Source organism: Emydura macquarii, unplaced genomic scaffold (assembly GCF_026122565.2).
Source record: "Emydura macquarii macquarii isolate MOO-44397 ecotype Brisbane River unplaced genomic scaffold, CSIRO-AGI_Emac_v2 contig_1768, whole genome shotgun sequence".
NCBI classification, from domain to species: domain Eukaryota; kingdom Metazoa; phylum Chordata; order Testudines; family Chelidae; genus Emydura; species Emydura macquarii.
In genome coordinates, this window is record NW_027131905.1 from 2,244,522 (window position 1) to 2,266,948 (window position 22,427).

General features: G+C 41.4%; 1 protein-coding gene across 3 annotated transcripts in view; it reads left to right on the forward strand.

The window, feature by feature from the left end:
• Window positions 1–22,427, forward strand: part of KIAA0232 (KIAA0232 ortholog) — a 130,882-nt gene that overhangs the window by 76,990 nt on the left and 31,465 nt on the right. For all 3 annotated transcript variants that reach the window (XM_067556425.1, XM_067556426.1, XM_067556427.1), the window contains 3 exons: window positions 5,701–5,767; window positions 8,930–9,011; window positions 17,265–20,556. In XM_067556425.1, coding sequence (XP_067412526.1) covers window positions 5,701–5,767; window positions 8,930–9,011; window positions 17,265–20,556 — 3,441 coding nt within the window. The remainder of the gene's footprint in view (window positions 1–5,700; window positions 5,768–8,929; window positions 9,012–17,264; window positions 20,557–22,427) is intronic.

Consider the following 22,427-nt stretch of genomic DNA (forward strand, 5'->3'; position numbering starts at 1 on the left):
AGTTTGCAGGCTCTGTTATCTTTAGGTAGTCTTTGCCTTTTTTTCTCTCTTAATAGCAAGAGATACTTAACTTTGGAAATGAGTATATGAAACATACCACCTTTCATAATGTTATCTAAAGTGTTTTGTTTCAACTATGATGCATTTCATTGAGACTGCATCTGGCTGCTTTTTTCCCTTTGAGGGATTTTACGGTAGAGGTATTAGTTATTTGTTTAAACCAGAAATGAAATCCTAATAATATCATATTTAACCTTTGTGACAGGGTTACCGGAGGGTAGTAGAAGGACGCTATGTTAGCCCAAGACTGATCAAAGCCCTGTTCCCTAGCAGCTGCCCAAGGTTTCCTTCAAGCTGATCAGAGCCATCTGAGGCCAAGGTCAGCTGAGACCAATTAAGGGCTGCCTGGGAGCAGATAAAAGCTCCCTGCCAGCCAGGCAGGGGTCTCCTGGAGTCTGGAGAGTTTGGAGGTTTGGAGTTTTTGGGAGAGTTTGAAGAGCGTGGAGAACGGCGGGCGGGGGGGCAAGAGAACTGCGAGCGGCAGGAGCCAGAGAAACGCAGGGGGTTTGGCCGTTGGAGTGGCCACTTAGCCCCGACGGAAACCAGGGTAGGGAAGCAGCCCAGAGGGAAGATTTTCATAGTGCATTATAGCAGCAGCCAGCCACTGCTGTTAGCCAGGGTCTCTGGGCTGATGTCCGAAGAAGAGGGCAGGCTCGGACACCCCCTACCCCACCGCAGAATCCCGAGGGCACTGCTCGGCCGGTGAAAGCCCAAAGGGAGACGGGGTAGAAGCGAGACAGTTGCCATTTTAGGACTGGTGGGAGCCCCGGGTGTCCATTTTGTGCCCGCCGCACGAAAAGAAGCGCTCGGCCCACGGGAGCACGAAGGCCACTGTACCACACCTTATTTCTCTTCACCCACTGCAGGAGATTCTTGATAGGAGCGCAGTGTCTGTGTTCATGAATATAGACTTTTTCACAGCACTAGCAGGAGTATAGTGAAAATGTTGACCACTCTCATCAGTTTTGTTCCTCTGGGTCCTGCTGAAAAAGGCCCTTTTCAATGGGGTAGAGAAAAAGAAAGAGAGAGAGTAAAGGAGACTCATTCAGTGGTCTAGTAGCAACCTACGTTTGGGTTCGAACTTGAGTCATCTCCTTTTATCTTTCATGTTTGAGGATTACTGCCTTTAATTTCTCTTACTGCTTGGTTAACTGAAAGAGCTATGTTGATTTGCTCTGGATAAAGCTCTGTTATTTCGTAAGAACAGGTTGGTTGGAGAAAAGTCACAGAACTCTAATTTAACAAGCAAAAACAACGAGAGTCCTGTAGTGGGTTGCAGCCCATGTAAGCTTATGCCCACAGAAATGTGTTAGTCTTTAAGGTGCTACAGGACTCTTGTTGTTTTTGCTGTATACAGACTAAAACGGCTACCCCTCTGTAATTTAACAAGCAGTCAGATTGACTGCTCAGTTTTCTGACTGGGTGAATTCAGAGGCTTAAATTATCTATTAGCATAGTCACTCCCAAATTAGTAATCTGGCACCTATCTTTATATAAGTCAATCTAGTCCTTAACCAGTGGGGCAGAGTGCCAAAAAGTAAAACCTTTGATGGATTGGGATGGAAGGAAAAAGGGGAGGGGTGGGATTAAGTGGATCCTGGAAGACACTAGAACAGAAAGGGAAAATAATTGATTTGATTGATTTGAGGGGAAGGGCAAAACTAAAACTAAAAATTTTAAGTGGTGGGTTAAAAACCCTACCTCCAGGTCTTGAAAGAGAAAAAAGAAGAGACTGTTATTGGAAGCTGGTTTAGTAGCTGAAATAAACTCAAACAATATTTCTCACTTCACCCAAAGACAGAAATCATGAGAGTTAACCACTTGATGTTGTTGCAAATGCTATTGTGATTAAGTTCTGTGTATTTCATGTTGGCATAAACACTTATTAAAATAATCACAAAGCAATATAAATATTGCAGACCTTAAAACTAAGAAAAGCAAGGCACTTCAGGGGGTAGATAATTTGTAACGTATTTTAAATTGATATAATTATATATCCTACTGAGACAAATGAACATTAGCTTGGTTACTTTATATTTTCTGGAACTTGGGTGTAACAGCTAAGACAGGTCCCTTAAAAAAAACCTCCAAAATTTACTTTTATATTGTATTGATATGTTAAATAAATCTCTCAGTCAGCAAAATAATATTAAAGCATTTTAGCACTGCTTGTGAGGTGGTGTTATGCTAAACTGTGGCCTGTTTTACATAGTGCAGTAAGAAGCTGAATAAGTGATCTCTAGTGGATTGACATTCTGCACTGTGGGGTTTGTTTTTTTTTAAACCTAGTGCCAGCTACATAGGATTGCTGTACATAACAGCTTGCAGTATATCAGCTGATTTAAGTATTAGTTTTGTGATACAGGGGAAAACTGAGTGTTTAATTCCAAAGCTTTTTCACTTCTTCAGAATAATGGTGAGCAGATTACCTTTCTCTTACATGTATTTGTGTTAGGATAGTGAGCGTCTAAAATTGCTTAGCTTTTATAAAATTGCCACAGGTTGTTTTTCATTTAGTCAGTCTTGAGAGCAGAGTGAAAACAAGATCAGCTACTTTTAAAAAAAAACAAACAAAAATACTGTAGATAGTGCATGTGTAAACTTACAGCCACAGTAGTTACACACCGTATGCTATGCTGTTCTAACTTTTTAAAATAGTAAGTAGTTTATAAACACCGGAGACAAGCCGTGATGATCAATATTGCTGAGTCATGTTGAGTTAAGTATATGTTGTGAAGTTTTATATTTAGCACTTTCAGCACTCCAGCTATGCAGTTAAGTGGGTTAGAAAATTGCTTTGTCACTTTAACTACAAATAATTAAACTTAGACATTAAAGAGCACAAGCCATTACTTCAGTATACCTTTTCAAATGAGCATTATTATTTCTGAATGCAAAAGCTATTTTAATTGTTCAGTTCAGTCCTTTTTTCCTCTTTTTTCCCTAACTTCATTGTGTATCAGCATCATCTTATGTTCGCATTCCTGCCAATTCCTTTACCGATAACTAAGGGGTGGATGTGTGTAAATCTTTTTTTAAAATAAATGCATTGTGCCAACATGGTAATGCAGTCCAATCTGCAACTTTTGCATCAGTTTCATCACTCGTTGATGTGTGTGCTGTATGTAGGGCCTTCAGAATGGAGTGTGCATCATATTAACATGTACACAAAAGGTTAGAAAGATGTTTGGGTCAAATTCGGAAGGTAAGTGATGGTAGTAGTTATAGCCAGGAAGTTTGTCTCAGTCACAGTGACTTCCAGTGGCGTGGGGACAGAAGGTTGGGGTTGTAATAGGAAAAGCAACCCTACAGGAGTTTGTAAGAAGTGTGATAGTGTGAAGGGGGCTGCTCATACAACTTCAAACTTATGCGTCTGAGTGTGTAAGTTGCTACACCATGTTGTCTCTAAATTTGACGCTCTGATTTCAAAATTGTTACATAATACTTGGTTTCTCTTTAGATATTTTTCCACATACACAATCATGTGCTCTTACTGTCCCACCAAAAAAGGGTCATTTCAGGCTGTGGGTTTGCATTCTGTATTGTATTGACTGTCTTATATCTTTTATTCCATCAGACTACTGGTAGTATTGCTAGCATGCTGCACTTATAATGTTTAACATCTAACATTATTTGTACTGCTGTCTCTAATGCTAGAACTGGTTTGAGGGCTGGGGGGAGGCTAAAGGAATGAAAAAAGTTGGGAGTGAGAGTAATGGAGGAAAGGTAGTTAATAGGAAAGTGGCTGGAGATAATGGAAGGCCAACATCAAAAAGGAGATGGATAATAAACGCATGAGAAAAGAGAGGATGAAGAAATCACTTGTAGAAAAGCTAGTTTAGGGATGGTAAGTAGAAAAAGCAATAGAGTCGGGCCTGAACTAAGGTAAGAACTTCGAAAATCGTCTTCGCCTTTTTAACCATTTTAAAAAATGGTTTTTGTTCTTATTTTTTCCCCTGCTATGCTGGGATACTGTTAGTTTCTGACAAATATTTTAGGTGAATCTTGCAATAGAAGAGTCATTCAACTTCTTAAAATAAATTCCAGTGATCTACTGATGTGATCTTTACTGTGATGTTCATCTCAACCCTAATTGACAATAGTGTGTATATACATAAAAGTATATAACTGATAAATCCACGAATGCTTTACAGTAAGTTGCATAGTATGCTCCTTGCATTTGGAAAACCCCTTCTATATGTTTGTTTTTATTAACGTGTTTCACTTGATCACTTTGACTCTTAACTATGACACATTTCCTGGGAACAAATGCATAACTTTAACCATTTTTGGTGCAGTTTAATGCATATTTAGCCCATGAAACATAGAAAATTCATGACTGACTAGATATTTTGTTTGCAGTATTATTGTAGGTGTGTTGCTCCCAGGATATGAGAGAGACAAAGATAGGTGAGGTAGTATCTTATTGGACCAACTTCTGTTGGTGGATTCGGCCAAACCCTGGGAACAGCGCTAGGTACTAGGATGCTCCCCCAATATACCAGATTCTTAATGGGCAACTTTCAGGAAGAATTTCTGGAAAAACTCACCACAAATTCAACAATATACCTGTGAAACAAAAATTATATTTTCATCCTCTGGACAAATGACCTAAACTCCCATCACAATTTGAACAACCACCATCCCCCTTTCATCAAACTCTCTTTAGAACATCCCCACACCAAATTCAATTTCGTGGATGCCACAATCAGCTTCAACAATGGAACTCTACCATATGGAGTATTATCAAATAATTACAAGCCATACTTAGTGGGGACCACATCCTGAAAGAAATCTTTCCCAAACCCACTCTTCTGGACATCAAACAACCCCCTCAGCCTTGCGCCAAGCTCATTGTCAGAAGCATGCTCCCCGCAGACTAGGACACACCAACTCAAAGTGACACCAGACCTGCCAGAACAGATGGAAAACCTGTAGACATACCTCCACTGTTATGATGATTAAGACCCCGCACAACACACTTTTCAAGATCCATGGGTTCTACACATGCTTGTCACAGCATGTGGTGTACCTCATCCAGTGCACTAAGTGCAGCAATCAACTATGTGGGTGAAACCAGACAATTACTACACTCTCAAATGGACTTTCTCAGAAAAATGATTGACAAAAACTCCCTATCACCCATGGGTGAACACTTTTCACAAAACTATCACTCTATATCTAACCTCTCATTCCTATTCCTCAAAAGAAACCTGCACAACATCTTCAGAAGCTGAGCCTGGGATCTTAAATTCATAGTTCTGCTGGACATTAAAAACACGGACTTAAAAGACACTGGTTTTGTGGCTTATCAAAACACTATACTGCCTGCTATCTCTTGATTGCCCACTTAAGTGCTCTCCTACAGTATGTGTGATCCCCTTATGCTTAAACAGTCTCTGTCCTACCGTGTATTTAACTTGGACATTCTTTCTAGTTTCCTTCCCAAGACCTGAGGAAAAGCTCTGTGAAGCTTGAAAGCTTGTCTTTTCCACCAACAGAAGTTGTTCCAATAAAAGATATTACCTCACTTACATTGTCTTAGTTATTTGTACTGCATTCAAAATTTGGTGTACATACAGTGTTTTAATATTCTTTTTAGTAATTTGCACCTCTGTTTTTTTTTAAATTTATTTACAGAGCTCTGGGATTGAAACTTTAGTGGAGGAGCTTTGCTCCAGACTGAAAGACCTTCAGAGTAAGCAAGGTAAGACATATACTGAGCGTTTTGAGGCCAAAGAACACATTTTTGAAGTGTACCATTTTGGGGATTTTCTGGTTTAGATGTTCTGGTCCCATTACTCTGCTCCCTTTAAATAAGGTGAACAGTTTGAAAATAAAATGAATAATCTTATACCAGTATGTTTTTACCTGAAAAGTGGCACTTTCTTTATGAACAGATATGCTTGTGTGTGTGTGTGTGTGTGTGTGTGTTCCATCGTATCTGCTTGCTTTGGTGAATTTTTATTTCTGGTCACATTACAGCCTCAACAAAGGTAAGAGATTGTGAACTGGACTCTATTCCCTTTTGTACAGCACCACTCATTTACTAAGATTAAATTATTAAATTCCAGTTATGAAACCAATCAAGTATATCTGTGAAAACATGAAGTGGGGTTGCTTAGGTGTCAGTCAGGTCATAATTTAAAAACTACATTGAATGTAACTGAGGTTGTAAATGGGACTGGCAGGTCTAAGGGGAAGAATCTTTTACTTACATTTGATATTGAAATTGAAACTGTAAACATGGAACCTCACATGCCACTCTTGTACTTCTGCTTCTCAAAATGCTTCTACTGCTCTATTTTCTCTCCATAAACCTCTCTTGTTAAGACTGTAAATCACTTGATCTTCATTTATACTAAAGTTCTGCAGTCATAATATTCACATAGGACATAGAATGACTTCATATTATTTTACATAAAATACAGTTGTAGAGTCTACAGCCACAGTTCATAGTAACTGAACATTCATCTAACCCATAGTTTCTCAACCTGTGGTATGCGAACTCCTGGGGGTATGCGAGATATAGGTAGGGGGTATGTGGCAAAAAACCCAGTGAAGGGAGGCGAGCGGCAGCTGCCGACTTTTGGGGAAGCCGGGCGGCAGATGCCAATGTCCCGCCCCATCCCAGCTCCTAGCTGGGAGGCAGGCAGCAGCCGCCGGCTTCTGGGAGAGGCGGGCGGCAGCTGCTGGCTTCCTGCCTGGTTCCTAGCTGGGAAGCTGGACGGCAGCCGCCCACATCCCGCCCAGTCCCAGCTCCCAGATGGGAGCCTGGCAGCAGCCTCCTGTGCCCTGCGAGCAGGGCTCACAGCTGGGTGACTGCCACCCGTGCCCTGACTCTGAGCCGAGAGACAGCCTCCCACATCTTGGCTTGAAGATGGGCAGCAGCTGCCTGCCACCTGCCCACATCCCCAGGTCCCAGCCTGCACAGAAGCCTCCTCCGCCCCAGCTCAGAGCAGGTGGCAGTTGCCCACCTCCTGGGCTGACAGCCAGGTGGCAGCCACCTGCAACTTGCGCAGGTGTCAGCTCCCCTCCCCGGCTCAAATCCCGCTGCCCAGAAAGCCAGGTGGAGAACCCAGCGGCTTTCCCAGTCCTGGAGCCGGGCTCTACCCGCAACTATGACAGCCCCAGATTTTACCAGTATAAAAATCTTGAGAGGCCCACACAGTGTGATTTGCCCAAGGCCCGCAACCCCCTAAGGATGGCCCTGGGGAGTGCGGCTATCCACTGGTGGGCCGCTACTGCCTGTTCAGACCTCACAAGTTCCCGCCTGTGTGGGGAGAACACCATGTGACCCTGCCAACAGGCTGTAGTGATTGGCTGGCGTTGACCTTTGCTCCTGTATGGAGGAAGGGAGGGAGGGAAGAAACAGCAGGGCTTTTGTGATCTGCCACAGCCACACAGCATTGCAGAACTCTTCTGCTTTACGATAAATACAGTCGTCCAATGGTAAAGGAGAAAAAGATTGCATTTCTCAGAGTGGAAAACTGAGTGTTGGGGTACTTATTAAAATTTTCAGAAGTTAGGGGGTACTTTCTACTTAAAAGGTTGAGCAACACTGATCTAACCACAGAGTAGCAGATTTTGTCAAGTTCAACAGCAGTACACATTCAGTCAAGTTAAAACCAAGTATCTTGCGCACACATGAAAAATAAAAATAATAAATACAAATTAATATATTTCTTAAATAAGACTTCTGTCTCTGAAAATCAGAATAAAACAAACCAAGAAATTAGTTAATTTTCAGTTAGTTAATTAGTTAATTTGTTAGTTAATAAGAAATCAAGTTAATTTTGGTAATCTTGTTCCATTGTACAGCCAAAAGGTGGTGGTTGTAATATTTCTAAACAGCCACCCTATTAAAAAAAAAAAAAAAACAAACAAAAATTAAAATCAAATATTTTTTTCCTTTTTATGATGGTTCTTTTTTCTACACTTACATATGCAACCCTAATTCACATCTTAAATTTACTTTCTTTTGCTTCAGTTTTTCAGAACAAATAATCCAACTGTTCTAAACATGATTTCAGATATTGTAAGTCATGCTCTTTGAACTTCAATGTCTATAAGAATGTCTGTATCACTGTGAGCACCCTGGATAAGTATAACTCTTTAACAATAAAAAAGTAACACACGTTCAGCTGTCACAGTGAGTTCTTCAGGTTGCCTTTCAGTGACCCCCCCTTGAGCTGCCTTTGTGGTGCTGATTATATAAAACCATTTATTTTGGTAAGAATAAAAAAGATAAGTACGTACATCAACTGCATTTCTATATCTTGTATATTTTCATTGGAAATTTCATAAACCTCTATTATGCACAGCCCTTGCAACTGAAAATCCCCCTTCTGCACTTCTCCCTCTTCCCCACAAAAAAAAATTACACTAATTGCCATGGAGTTTAATTTTTTCCCACTGAAATACACGAGTAGTTATGTGTGAAAACTAGTAGCAATTACGTGTTAAATAAATGGACAATTAGTCTTTTATTTTACATGTAGCATTTCTAAGAGAGGTTAAGGGCATTGACAAACTAAGTACAGTATAAAGTTGAATTGGAAAAGTCTAGGGCACCCTGTAGCCCATAGCTGTAACCTGGTCATCTTTGGTGAAATTAGTGGGGCTAATGAGATTATTTTAGAAACTCTCAATCTTAGTTTACCACCTTGTAACAATTTCTGTACATGAAAATTTCAAGACTGATCATAAAATTGTTTTTCTTGCTAAGTAGTAATAGGTTACTCTATATTACTATAGATATCCAACTAATGGTGTATGTTTTTGTTAGGTACTTTTAGTTTATACTTTATAATGTTTTTAATTTCTCTGTAAAACTAAGGTAACCTTCTGGCATTTTGTTTTATAACAGAGGAGAAGATTCACAAAAAGTTAGAGGGCTCTTTGTCTCCTGAGGCTGATTTATCTCCCACAGCAAAGGATCAAGTGGAAATGTATGTTTCATTTTTTGTACTTGAAACTTAAAATCTTCTAAATATCTCTTTGAATACAGTGGTTAAAAAGTAAAATGTTTCAGGAAATTTAAAGTTCTTCGAGAGCTTGCTCCTGTCGATTCCAGTTAGGCATGTGCGTGGCTCGTGCACAATTGGCGGAAGATTTTTTCCCCCCAGTGGTACCTGTAGAGTTGGCACTGGAGCCCCCTGGAGTCGCGCCCTCATGGTGCCCTATAAAGGGCTCAGCCAACCCTTCACCCACTCAGTTCCTTCTTGCCATCTGTAACAGTTGGATGGAAAACGTAGCCTTTTGCTCTTGCTTCTTTCCCAGTGTTATCTTCTTTGTTTTTTTGCCTGTAAAGAGTTAGAATAGCATGAATAGTTAGCACAGGGACAGAGAATGGTACCGGAGCCAGGAGTTGGGGTACCCCTTCCCTTTACCAGGGCTCCTGCAATGGCAGGCCCCAACTCAGTGGCCTTTTTGGACCCTATGGGTTTTTTATCAAGCCCAAGGGACTCACTTGGGATCATGCCTATCTATGGCGTCGGTGAGCAGATACCACCAGGCCAGGTTGGAGACTTTCTCATCCGGACGTTGACACTGGCACCGAGCACGACCTCGAGCCTGAACACGCTATTGTCTTTGGCGCCGGCACCGGTGTCGAACCTGAGATTGCCGGCACTGTCATGGAACCAGAGTGCCTGGCACCACGAGATCCCCTGGGCACCAAGGGACAGCAGATTGTCCCGGTAAGGGAATTGTCATCCTCTTCTCCAGATGAGGCGGTTGCTGGCGCCTCCCCGGCACCGACAGTAGAGCGCACCTGGACCTAATGCATAGATTTGCCCAAAACCTGGAAGGCGGAGGGGACCCGATGGTGGATATTCTGTCACTGTCTATTGATAAGAACATGAAGGCACTATGGCAAACCCCTGCTTCGATTCCCTGGACTGCCAAGAAGGTAGAGTGGAAGTATTTTGTTCCTTCAAAGAACTTTGAGTACCTCTATACTCACCCCCATCCTGGATCTTTGGTAGTCATGACAGCGAACAAAAAAGACAGGGGAGCCAAGGCCCTACACCTAAAGCCAAAGAGGCTAAGAAAATGGACCTCTTTGGCAGGAAGGTATATTCCACGGGGGGCCTGCAACTTAGAGTACCCAATCAGGAGGTGATTCTAAGTAGTTATACGTTTAACACTTGGGGGTAGGGGGGTCCATGATGAAATTTGCAGAGTCCATTCCACTTGACTCCAAGAAAGAATTTGCAGCCCTGGTGGAGGAGGGCAAGACAACCGCAAAAGTCTCACTACAAGTGGCACTGGACGCGGCAGCCCATAATATGGCCTCAGGGATAACAATGTGCTGCAACTCATGGCTACAGGCCTCGGACCTCCCACATGAGGTCCAACAGAGTGTGCAGGACCTCCCCTTTGAGGGCCAATCTTTATTTTCAGACCAACTGGACTTGAAATTGCACAGTCTGAAAGACTCCAGGGCTATCCTCAAATCCTTGGGTCTGCATACGCCTGTATCCCAGAGGAGACATTTCAGGCCTGAGGCACCTCCCTGGTTCTACCAACCCCAACAGAGACAGGATACAAGTCACAGAAGGGGCAGGAGCAACAGAAAAAGGCCTTATCAGGCTTCCTCTGGCCATGGTGGAGGCCAAGTAAAACAACTCCCAGCACCAAAACCTAACTTTTGAGGGTGCACCCGGGGACGGCATACCAATCCAGACCCTGGATCCTCCATCCCTTTTATTTTCAAGCTGTTTATCCCAGTTCTACCATGTGTGGTCCCAGATTACATCAGACAACTGGGTACTACGCATGGTAGAACTGGGATACTCCATCCAATTCAGCTCCCTCCCACCCTCATGCTCCCCACTGTCCCTGTCCCTCTTCATAAACTCCTCTCATGAGCAGCTTCTGATTCAAGAAATACAGCAGCTCCTAGAAGTGGGAATGGTGTAGGTTCCTCCAGAGCTAACGGGAAAGAGGTATTCCCGATACTTTCTAATCCCGAAAGCCAAGGGTGGTCTCGGACCAGTCCTAGACCTTAGAGACCCCAACAGACACCTGAAGAAGTTGAAGTTCTTCATAGTCTCCCTGGCATCGACCATCCTGTCTCTGGATCCAGGACATTGGTATGCTGCCCTCTTCCTGAAGGACACATTTCCATGTGTCAATCATCCCAAGACACAGGAGGTTCCTCAGATTAATGGTCAGTCACTCCCACTACCAGTTTACAGTACTGCCGTTCGGCACCTCTGCGGCTCCCAGAACCTTCACAAACTGTATGGCAGTGGTCGCCACATTCCTCAGAAAAAGGAAGATACGGGTGTATCTTTACTTGGACGATTGGTTGATCAGGGGCTGCTCCAGGCCATGGATGAAATCGGACCTAGAGTTCATAAAACTGACGTTTGCTAGACTAGGCCTTCTGATCAACGCACAAAAGTCAGTCCTGACCTCCATTCAAAGCATAGAGTTCATAGAGGCATAGACCTTTTCTTCCGGAGTTGCGATTCGCCATCCATAGTTTCCATTATAGAGGAGTAGAAACATCACCCTATGGTCACTGTACAAAGCTGTCTGAGGCTCTTGGGCCACCTACTGGCCTGTATTTATGTGGCTCAGCATGCCAGATTGTCTCTCAAACCTCTACAGACTTGGCTGTCCTTAGTCTACCAACCATCCGGGATTGCATAGACAAGGTGGTTATAATCCCGACATCTATGTTGGAAACCCTCCATTGGTGGTTAGACCAGCATCATGTATGCATAGGAATCCCATTTTCATAGTGATGGATGCTTTGGACAGAGGCTGGGGAGGCCCATCTAGGTCACCTTAGGACCCAGGAGCTGTGGTCACAGGAAGACTTTTCTTCCCACATCAATGTGAGAGAGCTAAGAGCAGTGCATCTACCTTGTCAAGCCTTCAAGGCTCATTTGAAGGGCAAATACGTTGCTATATGGACAGACAACACAACAGTGATGTTCTACATAAACAGACAGGGTGGTGCTCGCTCATCTCTCCTGTATCGGGAAGCCCTCAACCTTTGGCACTTTTGCATAGACCACAGGATACATATAGAAGCCTCTTACCTGCCTGGGTCACAGAATGTGCTTGCAGACTACCTCAGCAGGGTGATATCTGCCTACGAGTGGTCTGTCCGTCCAGACGTAACAAATGTCATCTTCCAAAGGTGGGGTATTCCCCAGATAGATCTGTTTGTGATGAAATCCAACAGAAAGTGCAAATGGTTCTGCTCCTTCCAGAACCACAATTCACAGTCAATCATAGATGCGTTCCTCATCCCATGGACGGGGCACCTGTACTATGCCTTTCCCCCGATACCTCTGGTGCACAAAGTTCTCTTAAAGGTCAGGAAGGACAGGTCATCAATAATCTTGGTAGCCCCATCGTGGCCGTACCAACATTGGTATTCCACACTTCTCAAGCTGTCAGTGGAGGCCCCTATCAGTTTCCCATTGGTACCAGACCTCATTACTCGGGATCACAGCCGCCTTTGTCATCCGAACCTGCAATCCCTACACCTGACAGTATGGAAGCTTCATGGCTGAACCCGCATGCGATGGAATGCTCAGAGCAGGTTAGGGAGATCCTCTTGGGAAGCAGAAAGCCCTCCACTAGAGCTGCATATCTAGCAAAATGGAAAATATATTCTGTGTGATCAGGGCAGAAAGGCACTTCGCTGGAGATAACGATTCCTCTCATTCTGGACTATCGTTTACATCTTCAACATCAAGGTCTTTCAGTATCTGTCAAGGTCCACTTAGCTGCAATCTCAGCTTTTCATCCATGGGTGGCTGGCCATTCGATCTTTGCACACCACACAGTAAGTTGTTTCCTCAAGGGCCTTGACAGGCTGTTCCCTCAAACTCGCCAGCTGGTTTCCCAATGGAACCTTAATTTGGTACTGTCAGCACTGATGAAACCACGATTTGAGCCTTTGACGACATGCTCCCTCCTGTACCTGTCGTGAAAGGTAGCCTTCCTAGTGGCCATTACGGTTTCAGAGCTCAAAGAATGGCCAGAATGGTTTCAGAGCTCAAAACCCTGATGTCAGAGCCCCCTTATATAGTCTTTTTCAAAGACAAGGTTTGTCTGCGACCACATCCAGCCTTCCTCCTGAAGGTGGTTTCGCAGTTCCATACAAACCAGGACATTTTTCTCTCAGTTTTTTACCCCAAACCATATGCTAATGGAAGGGAACAAAGTCTTCACTCCCTGGATGTTAGGAGGGTGTTAGCTTTTTGTATTGAAAGAACAAAGCCATTCAGGAAGACATCTCAGCTCTTTGTAGCGGTGGTGGATAAAATGAAGGGCCTCCCTGTCTTCTCCCAAAGGATTTCATCATGGATTGCATCTTGCCTCAGGGCCTGTTATGACCTGGCGAAGGTGCGTGCCCCAGTGCTGGAAGCCCACTCCACAAGGGCCCAAGCAACCTCAACAGCTTTCTTATCTCAAGTCCCAATTCAGAACATTTGTAGGGTGGCAATGTAGTCTTCCATCCACATCTTCGCGGCACACTATGCCATTACTCACCAATCCAGAGATGACACTGTAGTTGGTAGAGCAATTCTACAATCAGTCTCTTGTTGAACTCCGATCCCACCATCCAGGGGGTTGCTTGTGATTCATCTAATTGGAACAGACATGAGCAAGCACTCGAAGAAGAAAAGATGGTTACCAACCTTCTGTAACTGTTGTTCTTCGAGATGTGTTGCTCATGTCCATTCCAAGACCCAGCCACCTACCCCTCTGTTGGAGTCTTCTGGCAAGAAGGAACTGAGTGGGTGGAGGGTTGGCTGAGCCCTTTATAGGGGGCCATGAGGGCATGACTCCAGGGGGCTCCAGAGCCAACCCTACGGGTACCATTGGGGAAAAAACTTTCTGGCAACTGTGCATGAGGCGCGCACACACCTAATTGGAATGGACATGAGCAACACATCTCGAAGAACAACAGTTACAGGAGGTTAGTAACCATCTTTTATTTCTACAGTCGCCTTTTGCATGTATAGTGTTCCGTGTTCTAGGTGTTTGATCCTTATGATATATTTGGAACAATGCCAATTTTATTTTTGTTGACACTTGTGGAATTGAATTTTTAAACTGTAATGTTCTATTTATGTAGATTTTTCCAGTTTTTATTAAGGGGACTGTGTCAGCTGGGCAACTTAAAGTGCTAAAAGTGGTTTCAGGTACTATTCAACCTTTTTATCCCCATGCCAGATTTGTGGTGGTATAATCATGGTATCCTGATCCTAAGACAGTGTTGTCTTACATATCAAAAAGAGGAAAGCATGAAATTGTCTGCCAACAAAGTGCTCTTATATACACCAAATGCCTGAGCCTATACCACTGATGATAGGAGTTTTTTGCTTTGACTTCTTTGGGGAAAGAAGTATGATTTTTGTCTTATCTTTCAATTAAAGAATTATAAGCAACCTTTCAGGTACTGGTGTAGCAACAGGTAAAATATGTCAGACATTAAGTTGACAATCTCTCTTTTAAAAAAAAAAAAGAGAAAAATGATGTGCATTTAAGTGTGCAAAATGAACTTACATAGTTTAATTGTTCAGGTAACCGATTCCAACACTGCTTATTTCAGCATCCATTGATAATTGTGCCAATTGACAGATCTCAAAGATGTGTGTATTTGAATTTGTAAGTGTGTATTTGAATGGGTAGCCATTGAAAAAAATGTGTTTTTATGTGTAAATATGTTGAATATCAACCTCAGAAATCATTTAAAGTTAGGAAAATAATGTAATTCAGACTTGTCTGCATTGGTGAAACTTACCCAAAAAAAGATTTTAACGGGTGCAAGCCCTAGGGTAAATAAAGCTGAGGTAGCTGTGCCTGTTTTTACCATTTTAATTTAAACTTCTCAGATTTAAAGGAGACAGTTTTTGACATTCTGTATAAACAAGTACAAACGATTATCTAAACAAATATACAAGTGTTACATGGTTTGTTAGTGGGAGGCTATTTTGGAAAGGGGGATGGGGGACATGGTGGTGGGTTGAGAAATGTGCCTTCATTACAGTGGCTTTTAAGACTCCTTTTGGATCCCATAACAGTATAGTTGATTTAAATTGTATATAACATAATAAGTTTAAAGAACATATAGGGATTTTGGTGCTCCTATTTGGAATGTGGGTGCAAGAGCTTCCCGAGTAACGTATGCTTAGGACTCTGATTATAAAATTGTATTTGAGTCAGCTGGTTCCAAGGCTTGGCAGTGTGCCTTTGACTTAAATGCAAAAAATATTTGAAAAGTTTACCACAGTGGTTATAACAAGCAGTTTATATAGATGTTACCAGAGTTTGGGGTAACGAGAATGTGTATTCAGAACTTCACACTGGTTAATGCAAAATTAGGATCCTGTAGTTGTCATAATTTGCCTTTTAAAAAAAAAAATGAGATATATAAACCAAAGAATCATAGAAGTGTAGGGTTGGTTGGGACCTCGAGAAGTCATCAAGTCCAGCCCCCTGTGCTGTGACAGGACCAAGTAAACCTACACCTCTCTGACAGGTAGTTGTCCAACTTGTTTTTAAAAGCTTCTGATGATGGGGACTCCGCAATGTCCCTTGAAAGCCTGTTTCAGGGCTTAGCTGTCCTTCTAGCTAAAGTTTTTCCTAATAACTAACCTAAACTACCTTGCTGCAGATTAAGTCCATTACTTCTTGTCTTACTTTCAGTGGACATGTAGAACAATTGACAGCCCTTAATATATTGGAAGACTGTTATCGGGTCCCCCTCATTCTTTTTTTTCCTCAAGCCTAAACATGCACAGGTTTTTCAGCCTTTTCTCATAGGACAGATTTTCTAAACCTTTTATCATTTCTGTTGCTCTCTTTGTATTCTTCCCAATTTGTCCACATTTTTCCTAAATTGTGGTCCCCAGAATTGGACACAGTATTCCATCTGGGGCTTCACCAGTCCCAAATAGAGTGGGACAGTTACCTGCTATATCTTACATACAACACTCCTGTTAATACACCCTAGAATCATGTTAGCCTTTTTTTGCAGCTGCATCACATTGATGATCATATGCAGATTGTCGTCCACTTCGACACCCAAATCCTTTTCATCAGTACTATCACCTAGCCAGTTATTCCTCGTTTTGTAGTTGTGTGTTTGATTTTTCCTTCCTAAGTGAAATACTTTGCACTTCTCTTTATTGAATTTCATTTTGTTCAGTTCAGACCAATGAATTTGTCAAGGTCATTTTGAATTTTAAACTTGTTCTCCAAAGTGTTTGCAACCCCTCCCATCTTGGTGTCATCTGCGAATTTTATAAGCATACTCTCTGTTCCATTGTCCAAGTCATTAATGAAAATATTGAATGGACCCAGGACTGACCCCTTCGGGACCCCACTGTATACACCCTCCAAGTTTGACAGCAAACCATTGATAACTACTCTTTGAGTATGGTTTTTCAACCACTTTTGCACCCACCTTATAGTAATTTCATCTTGACCACATTTCTCTAGTTTACTTATGATAATGTCATGTGGAACTGTGTGAAAAGCCTTATTAAAATCAAGATATATCTCATCAACTGCTTCCCCCTATCCACTAGGTCAGTAATCCTATCAGAGAAAGAAATTAATCTGGTTTGGCATGATTTGTTCTTGACAAATCCATGCTCTCTATTCCCTATAACCCTATTATCCTCCAGGTGCTTACACTCTGACTGATTTGCTGGTATAGGAAGTTTCTCATGTCACATATATGTAAGTCAATCGATAGACTGGCTTAAAGCTTCTGTAGAACATTGAGTGCAGTTTTAATACAGAAATCCTAAATTCCAAACAGTTAAAAGTTAAAAATTCATAGCGAAAAACTGTCATCTGTTAACTTCATACCTGAACCTTCATGGTTTTGAGTATCCTCCACTCCCATTGGCTTCAGTAGGACTTAAAGGTGCTTAGCACCTTTCAGGGTTGTCTATACTGTGGGTTTTTAAAATATAATTATATTTAAAATTTAATTATCTAAACATAACCTGTGAACACTCTTAGATAGTTTTCTGTTGTATCATCATTAAAATATGCTAAATTATGCCTGGTATTTGGGCTCTCTTGGGTTGTAGAATATGCTAGTGATTATGAAGTAAAAGGAATTGAAAAAAAATAGAAAATTAAGTATTTCACAAGTGCCTAAAAAAGTTCTAAAAACTCAATTTAAATATCACCTTTTCTTTTTCTTTTAGGTATTACGAAGCATTTCCTCCTCTTTCTGAGACGCCAATTTGCCTGCAAGAAATTATGACTGTATGGAATAAATCCAAAGTTTGCTCTTACTCTAGCTCCTCATCTTCATCCACTGCTCCACCAACTAGCACCGATACATCCTCTCCAAAGGACTGCAATAGTGAAAGTGAAGTAACTAAAGAGAGAAGTAACAAAGTGTCTGGCACAGTACATGAAAGAACCCAGCAGAAAAAAAGTAAAAATGAGAGAGAGAACAAGTTCAGTAACAGCACTGTTGAAGATAAGCCTGCTTTATATAAAAAGCAAGTCCGACATAAGTCTGAGGGAAAGATGCGTCCTCGCTCCTGGTCATCTGGTTCCAGTGAAGCAGGCTCAAGTTCAAGTGGTAATCAAGGTGAATTAAAAGCTTCAATGAAATGTATTAAAGTAAGACATAAAACAAGGGAGGTTCGAAATAAAAAGGGGCGGAATGGGCAAAGCAGGCTTTCAGTGAAGACTGGTGAAAAGGCTGAAAGAAAAATCCATAGTGGAAGTAGCAGCAGCAGTGGGCCGATCAAACAGCTGTGTAAAAGGGGTAAAAGACCATTAAAAGAAATTGGAAGGAAAGAAGCTGGCAGTAATGATGGAAAAGATCTATATTTAGACAGCAGAAATGAAAAAGAATATAAAGAAGAACCCCTGTGGTATACTGAGCCAATTACAGAATACTTTGTTCCTCTGAGCAGAAAAAGTAAGCTTGAGACTACATACCGCAACAGACAAGATACATGTGATTTAACACCAGAGGCTGTAGAAGAATTGTCTGAATCAGTGCATGGTCTTTGTATTAGCAACAATAATATCCATAGAACATACCTCGCAGCAGGTACTTTTATTGATGGTCACTTTGTAGAAATGCCTGCAGTTCTAAATGAGGATATTGACCTCACTGGGACCTCAATATGTTCTCAACCAGAGGACGACAAATATTTGGATGATGTTCATCTATCAGAACTAACACACTTCTATGAAGTGGATATTGATCAATCCATGTTGGATCCTGGTGCCTCAGAGAAGATGCAAGGAGAAAGTCGGATTTTGAATATGATTCGACAAAAAAGTAAAGAGAAAACTGATTTTGAGGCAGAATGTTGCATAGTGTTAGATGGAATGGAGTTGCAAGGGGAAAGTGCAATATGGACAGATTCGACCAGCTCTGTTGGTGCTGAAGGGTGGTTCTTGCAAGACCTTAGTAATTTAGCTCAATTTTGGGAGTGCTGTTCATCTTCTAGCTCTGGTGATGCAGATGGTGAAAGCTTTGGAGGAGATTCTCCTATTAGACTCTCCCCTATCTTAGACAGCACAATGCTTAATTCACACATGCTTGCTGGCAATCAAGAGCTCTTTTCAGATATTAATGAAGGGTCTGGTATAAACTCTTGTTTTTCAGTGTTTGAAGTGCAATGCAGTAATTCTGTTTTACCATTTTCTTTTGAAACACTCAATTTGGGAAATGAAAATGCAGATTCTAGTAGCAGTGCTAATACGCTTGGAAAGACACAGTCTAGATTGCTAATATGGACCAAAAATAGTGCCTTTGATGAAAATGAACACTGTTCCAATCTTTCAACAAGAACTTGTAGTCCATGGTCACACTCGGAAGAAACCCGTTCAGACAATGAGACTTTAAATATTCCATTTGAAGAATCCACACAATTTAATGCAGACGATATTAATTATGTAGTTCCTAGGGTGTCTTCAAGTTACGTAGATGAAGAAATTCTAGATTTTTTTCAAGAAGAAACCTGCCAGCAACAAACTAGAACTTTAGGAGAAATACCAACTTTGGTTTTCAAAAAAAAATCTAAACTAGAATCTGTCTGTGGTATTCAGCTAGAACAAAAAGCAGAAGGTAAAGATTATGAAACTACACAAGTGTGTAGTGAAAGCAGCCCACATGGAGATGGCTATAGCTCAGGGGTTATTAAAGACATTTGGACAAATATGACAGACAGAAATTCTGCAGCAATGGTAGAGATAGAAGGAATAGAAGATGAATTGTTTTCAACTGATGTAAATAACTACTGCTGCTGTTTAGATACTGAAGCAAAAGTTGAAACCCTCCAGGAACCTAATAAGGCAGTGCAGAGATCAGAGTATCATCTTTGGGAAGGCCAAAAAGAGAACTTGGAAAAGAGAGCATTTGTTACAACTGATTTATCAAAAATAGATGGTGGTGATTATACTACACCATCAAAACCTTGGGACATAAACCAGGATAAAGAAAACTCATTTATACTTGGTGGTGTGTATGGGGAGCTCAAAACATTCAACAGTGATGGAGAATGGGCACTGGTGCCCCCCAGTCACACAAAAGGAAGCTTATTACAGTGTGCAGCTTCTGATGTAGTGACAATAGCTGGTACAGATGTCTTCATGACACCAGGAAACAGCTTTGCTCCTGGTCACAGGCAATTATGGAGGCCATTTGTATCATTTGAACAGAATGAGCAATCGAAGGGTGGAGATAATGGATTGAATAAGGGGTTTTCTTTTATCTTCCATGAAGACTTACTGGGAGCTTGTGGTAACTTTCAAGTTGAAGAACCTGGACTTGAATATTCATTCTCTTCCTTTGACCTGAACAATCCATTTTCACAAGTTCTTAAGGTAGAGTGTTCATTTGAACCAGAAGGAATTGCATCTTTCAGCCCTAGTTTTAAACCCAAATCAATTCTGTGCTCTGATTCAGACAGTGAAGTTTTTCATCCCAGAATATGTGGTGTTGACAGGACACAGTACAGGGCTATACGGATTTCTCCAAGGACTCACTTTCGCCCAATTTCTGCATCTGAGCTTTCTCCAGGGGGCGGAAGTGAGTCGGAATTTGAGTCAGAAAAAGATGAAGGAAGTATTCCAGCCCCTTCTCAAGTAGATGTGTTTGAAGATCCACAAGCAGATCTCAAACCACTAGAAGAAGATGCAGAAAAAGAAGGGCATTACTATGGAAAGTCAGAGCTTGAATCTGGAAAATTCCTTCCCAGATTAAAGAAGTCTGGAATGGAAAAGAGTGCACAAACATCACTGGATTCCCAGGAAGAATCAGCTGGAATGTTGCCAGTAGGAAGCCAAAATCCCTGCTTAGAGTGCAGTATGAAAGAATCGCTAGATATGAGGGATATGGAAAATTCCAAAATGAACTGCAGAATAGTGGAGCAACATGAAGAAATTAACAGGTTTTGCAGTTGCAAAGCAAGTTGCCATTTCCCTATATATGAGGATAATCCTGTTTCTTCAGGAGAGCTGGAAGAGGTATGTGTATATGTAAGATTATTGGAGTTGCAGTTAGTAATCGTCAATAAATAGACAACAACTAATTCTAGTAATATGCAACACGTAATATGGTAGTTTGGGTTAATGGATGAGATCTAATGCTTCTATAGTAAAGTTAATGGTCTAATGATAGTAATTATTGGTTCATTTTACATAAGCAAATATCTGTGTTTTTAAAATTCATGTATTGAAAGATTAAGTGAATTTTTCCTTTTTTTGGTTTGTCTGATTTATATAATCTGATTAAAAAAATGTGTTTTAAGTTCCTAGTTTGACAGAACAGAAACATGAAGCAAGCGTGTTAAAATAGAATATTAAAATCCTAAATCAGTCCTTTCTATGTGATTACTAATAGAACAGTATACATTTTAAGTCATCAAAGGTTTTACATTTTTACACTTAAGTAAAACACATCCATTTGCCAACAGGACAATAATCAATGTTTTGATCACATTTATTTTAGTTTATTGACCTGCCATTTCCTGGTCAGCCCTTCAAAGGGGGAAATTAATTATAGGTGTGGAATATTAATGGAATTCTAGAAAAATTGTTTTTTGCTGAGCAGAATCTTTCAAAATGAAAATTCAAAAATATTGTTAGCTTCTCAGGTTACACTTATGTGAATGTGTTCCTGTATCAAGGATTAAAAAATTAAATCCTTTTTAAAAGGATACTGGGCACATGAGAAATACTAAGAATTACAACTAATCATCAAGCACCATCAGACTTAATAAAAACCATAATAATTTTAAGATTCAGCATTTATACAAAACTTTTATTTAGCCATGAACTTCTCATGGTTTACTTAGCTTAATGTGGTGAAGCAGACTGCTCTAGTACTGTAGTCACCACCAGTATAGTCTCAAGTTTCCTTTTCTTCCTGCACGTGGAATAACAGGATGACAGCCCAAGTTTAATACAGATGAGCATGGTTCTTTAATTTAATCCTCTCCTCTCATTTTCTGTTTGTTCACTTTCACCCTTAAATTCAGTCTAGTTATCCTCATTCTTTTCTCTACTCCCATTCACTTTTCCTCCCTCATTCATTTACTTGCTCTCCTCTTCTCACTTTCTCATTTTACGCTCTTCTCCACTCATTCACTTTCTACCTCATCCCCCTCAAAATCAGTTATTGCCACTATTTCTCCTTCACAAAATCAGTTAATGCTACTGTCTCCTTCTTCCCCCAAAATCACTTGGTACTGTTCCACTCACATTTTTTTAGGGGTTGTGGGTTATATCCTTGTTCCTGCTGCTCTCCTAGATGACAGGAGGTCCTCTAGGGGACATGAGAGGGCACTAGGATCTTCCTGGTGTGGGGGAAACTGCTGGAATATCACTCCATTTACCCCAAGCCTTGGGATAGGCGCCACCAAGATCGTAACTATACTTCTATAGGGTTTTGGAATGGAAATGCTGGAATCTCTTACTAACTCCTGTAGTGTATGCCCCTCCCTCCTTCCTTGGTGAGGAGACCCACTAGGATCTTTATTCCCATCATTTTTCTTCCCTGCCAGTTCTAAGGCACTGAGCCATATGAAGCTCCAACTTGCACTCATTTGATTTAGTGCTTTAGAAAAGGGGTTCCCAAACTTTTTGTCATCACGACTCCATTTTAAGGAAGTATTTCCTGCTGGGACTCCAGACAGCATGGAAGATGCCATTTTGCTCTTTGCATAGTGTGACCTTGCACACACCATACATTCAGGGTCATGCTGTGCGGAGCAAAATGGTGTCCTCCACATACTAGGGATTGCTGCAACCCCATCTGCTGATGGCGCAACCCTATTTGGGGTCACGATCCACAGTTTGGGAACCGCTGCTTTAGAATGTAGAGCACAGCCTAAAGT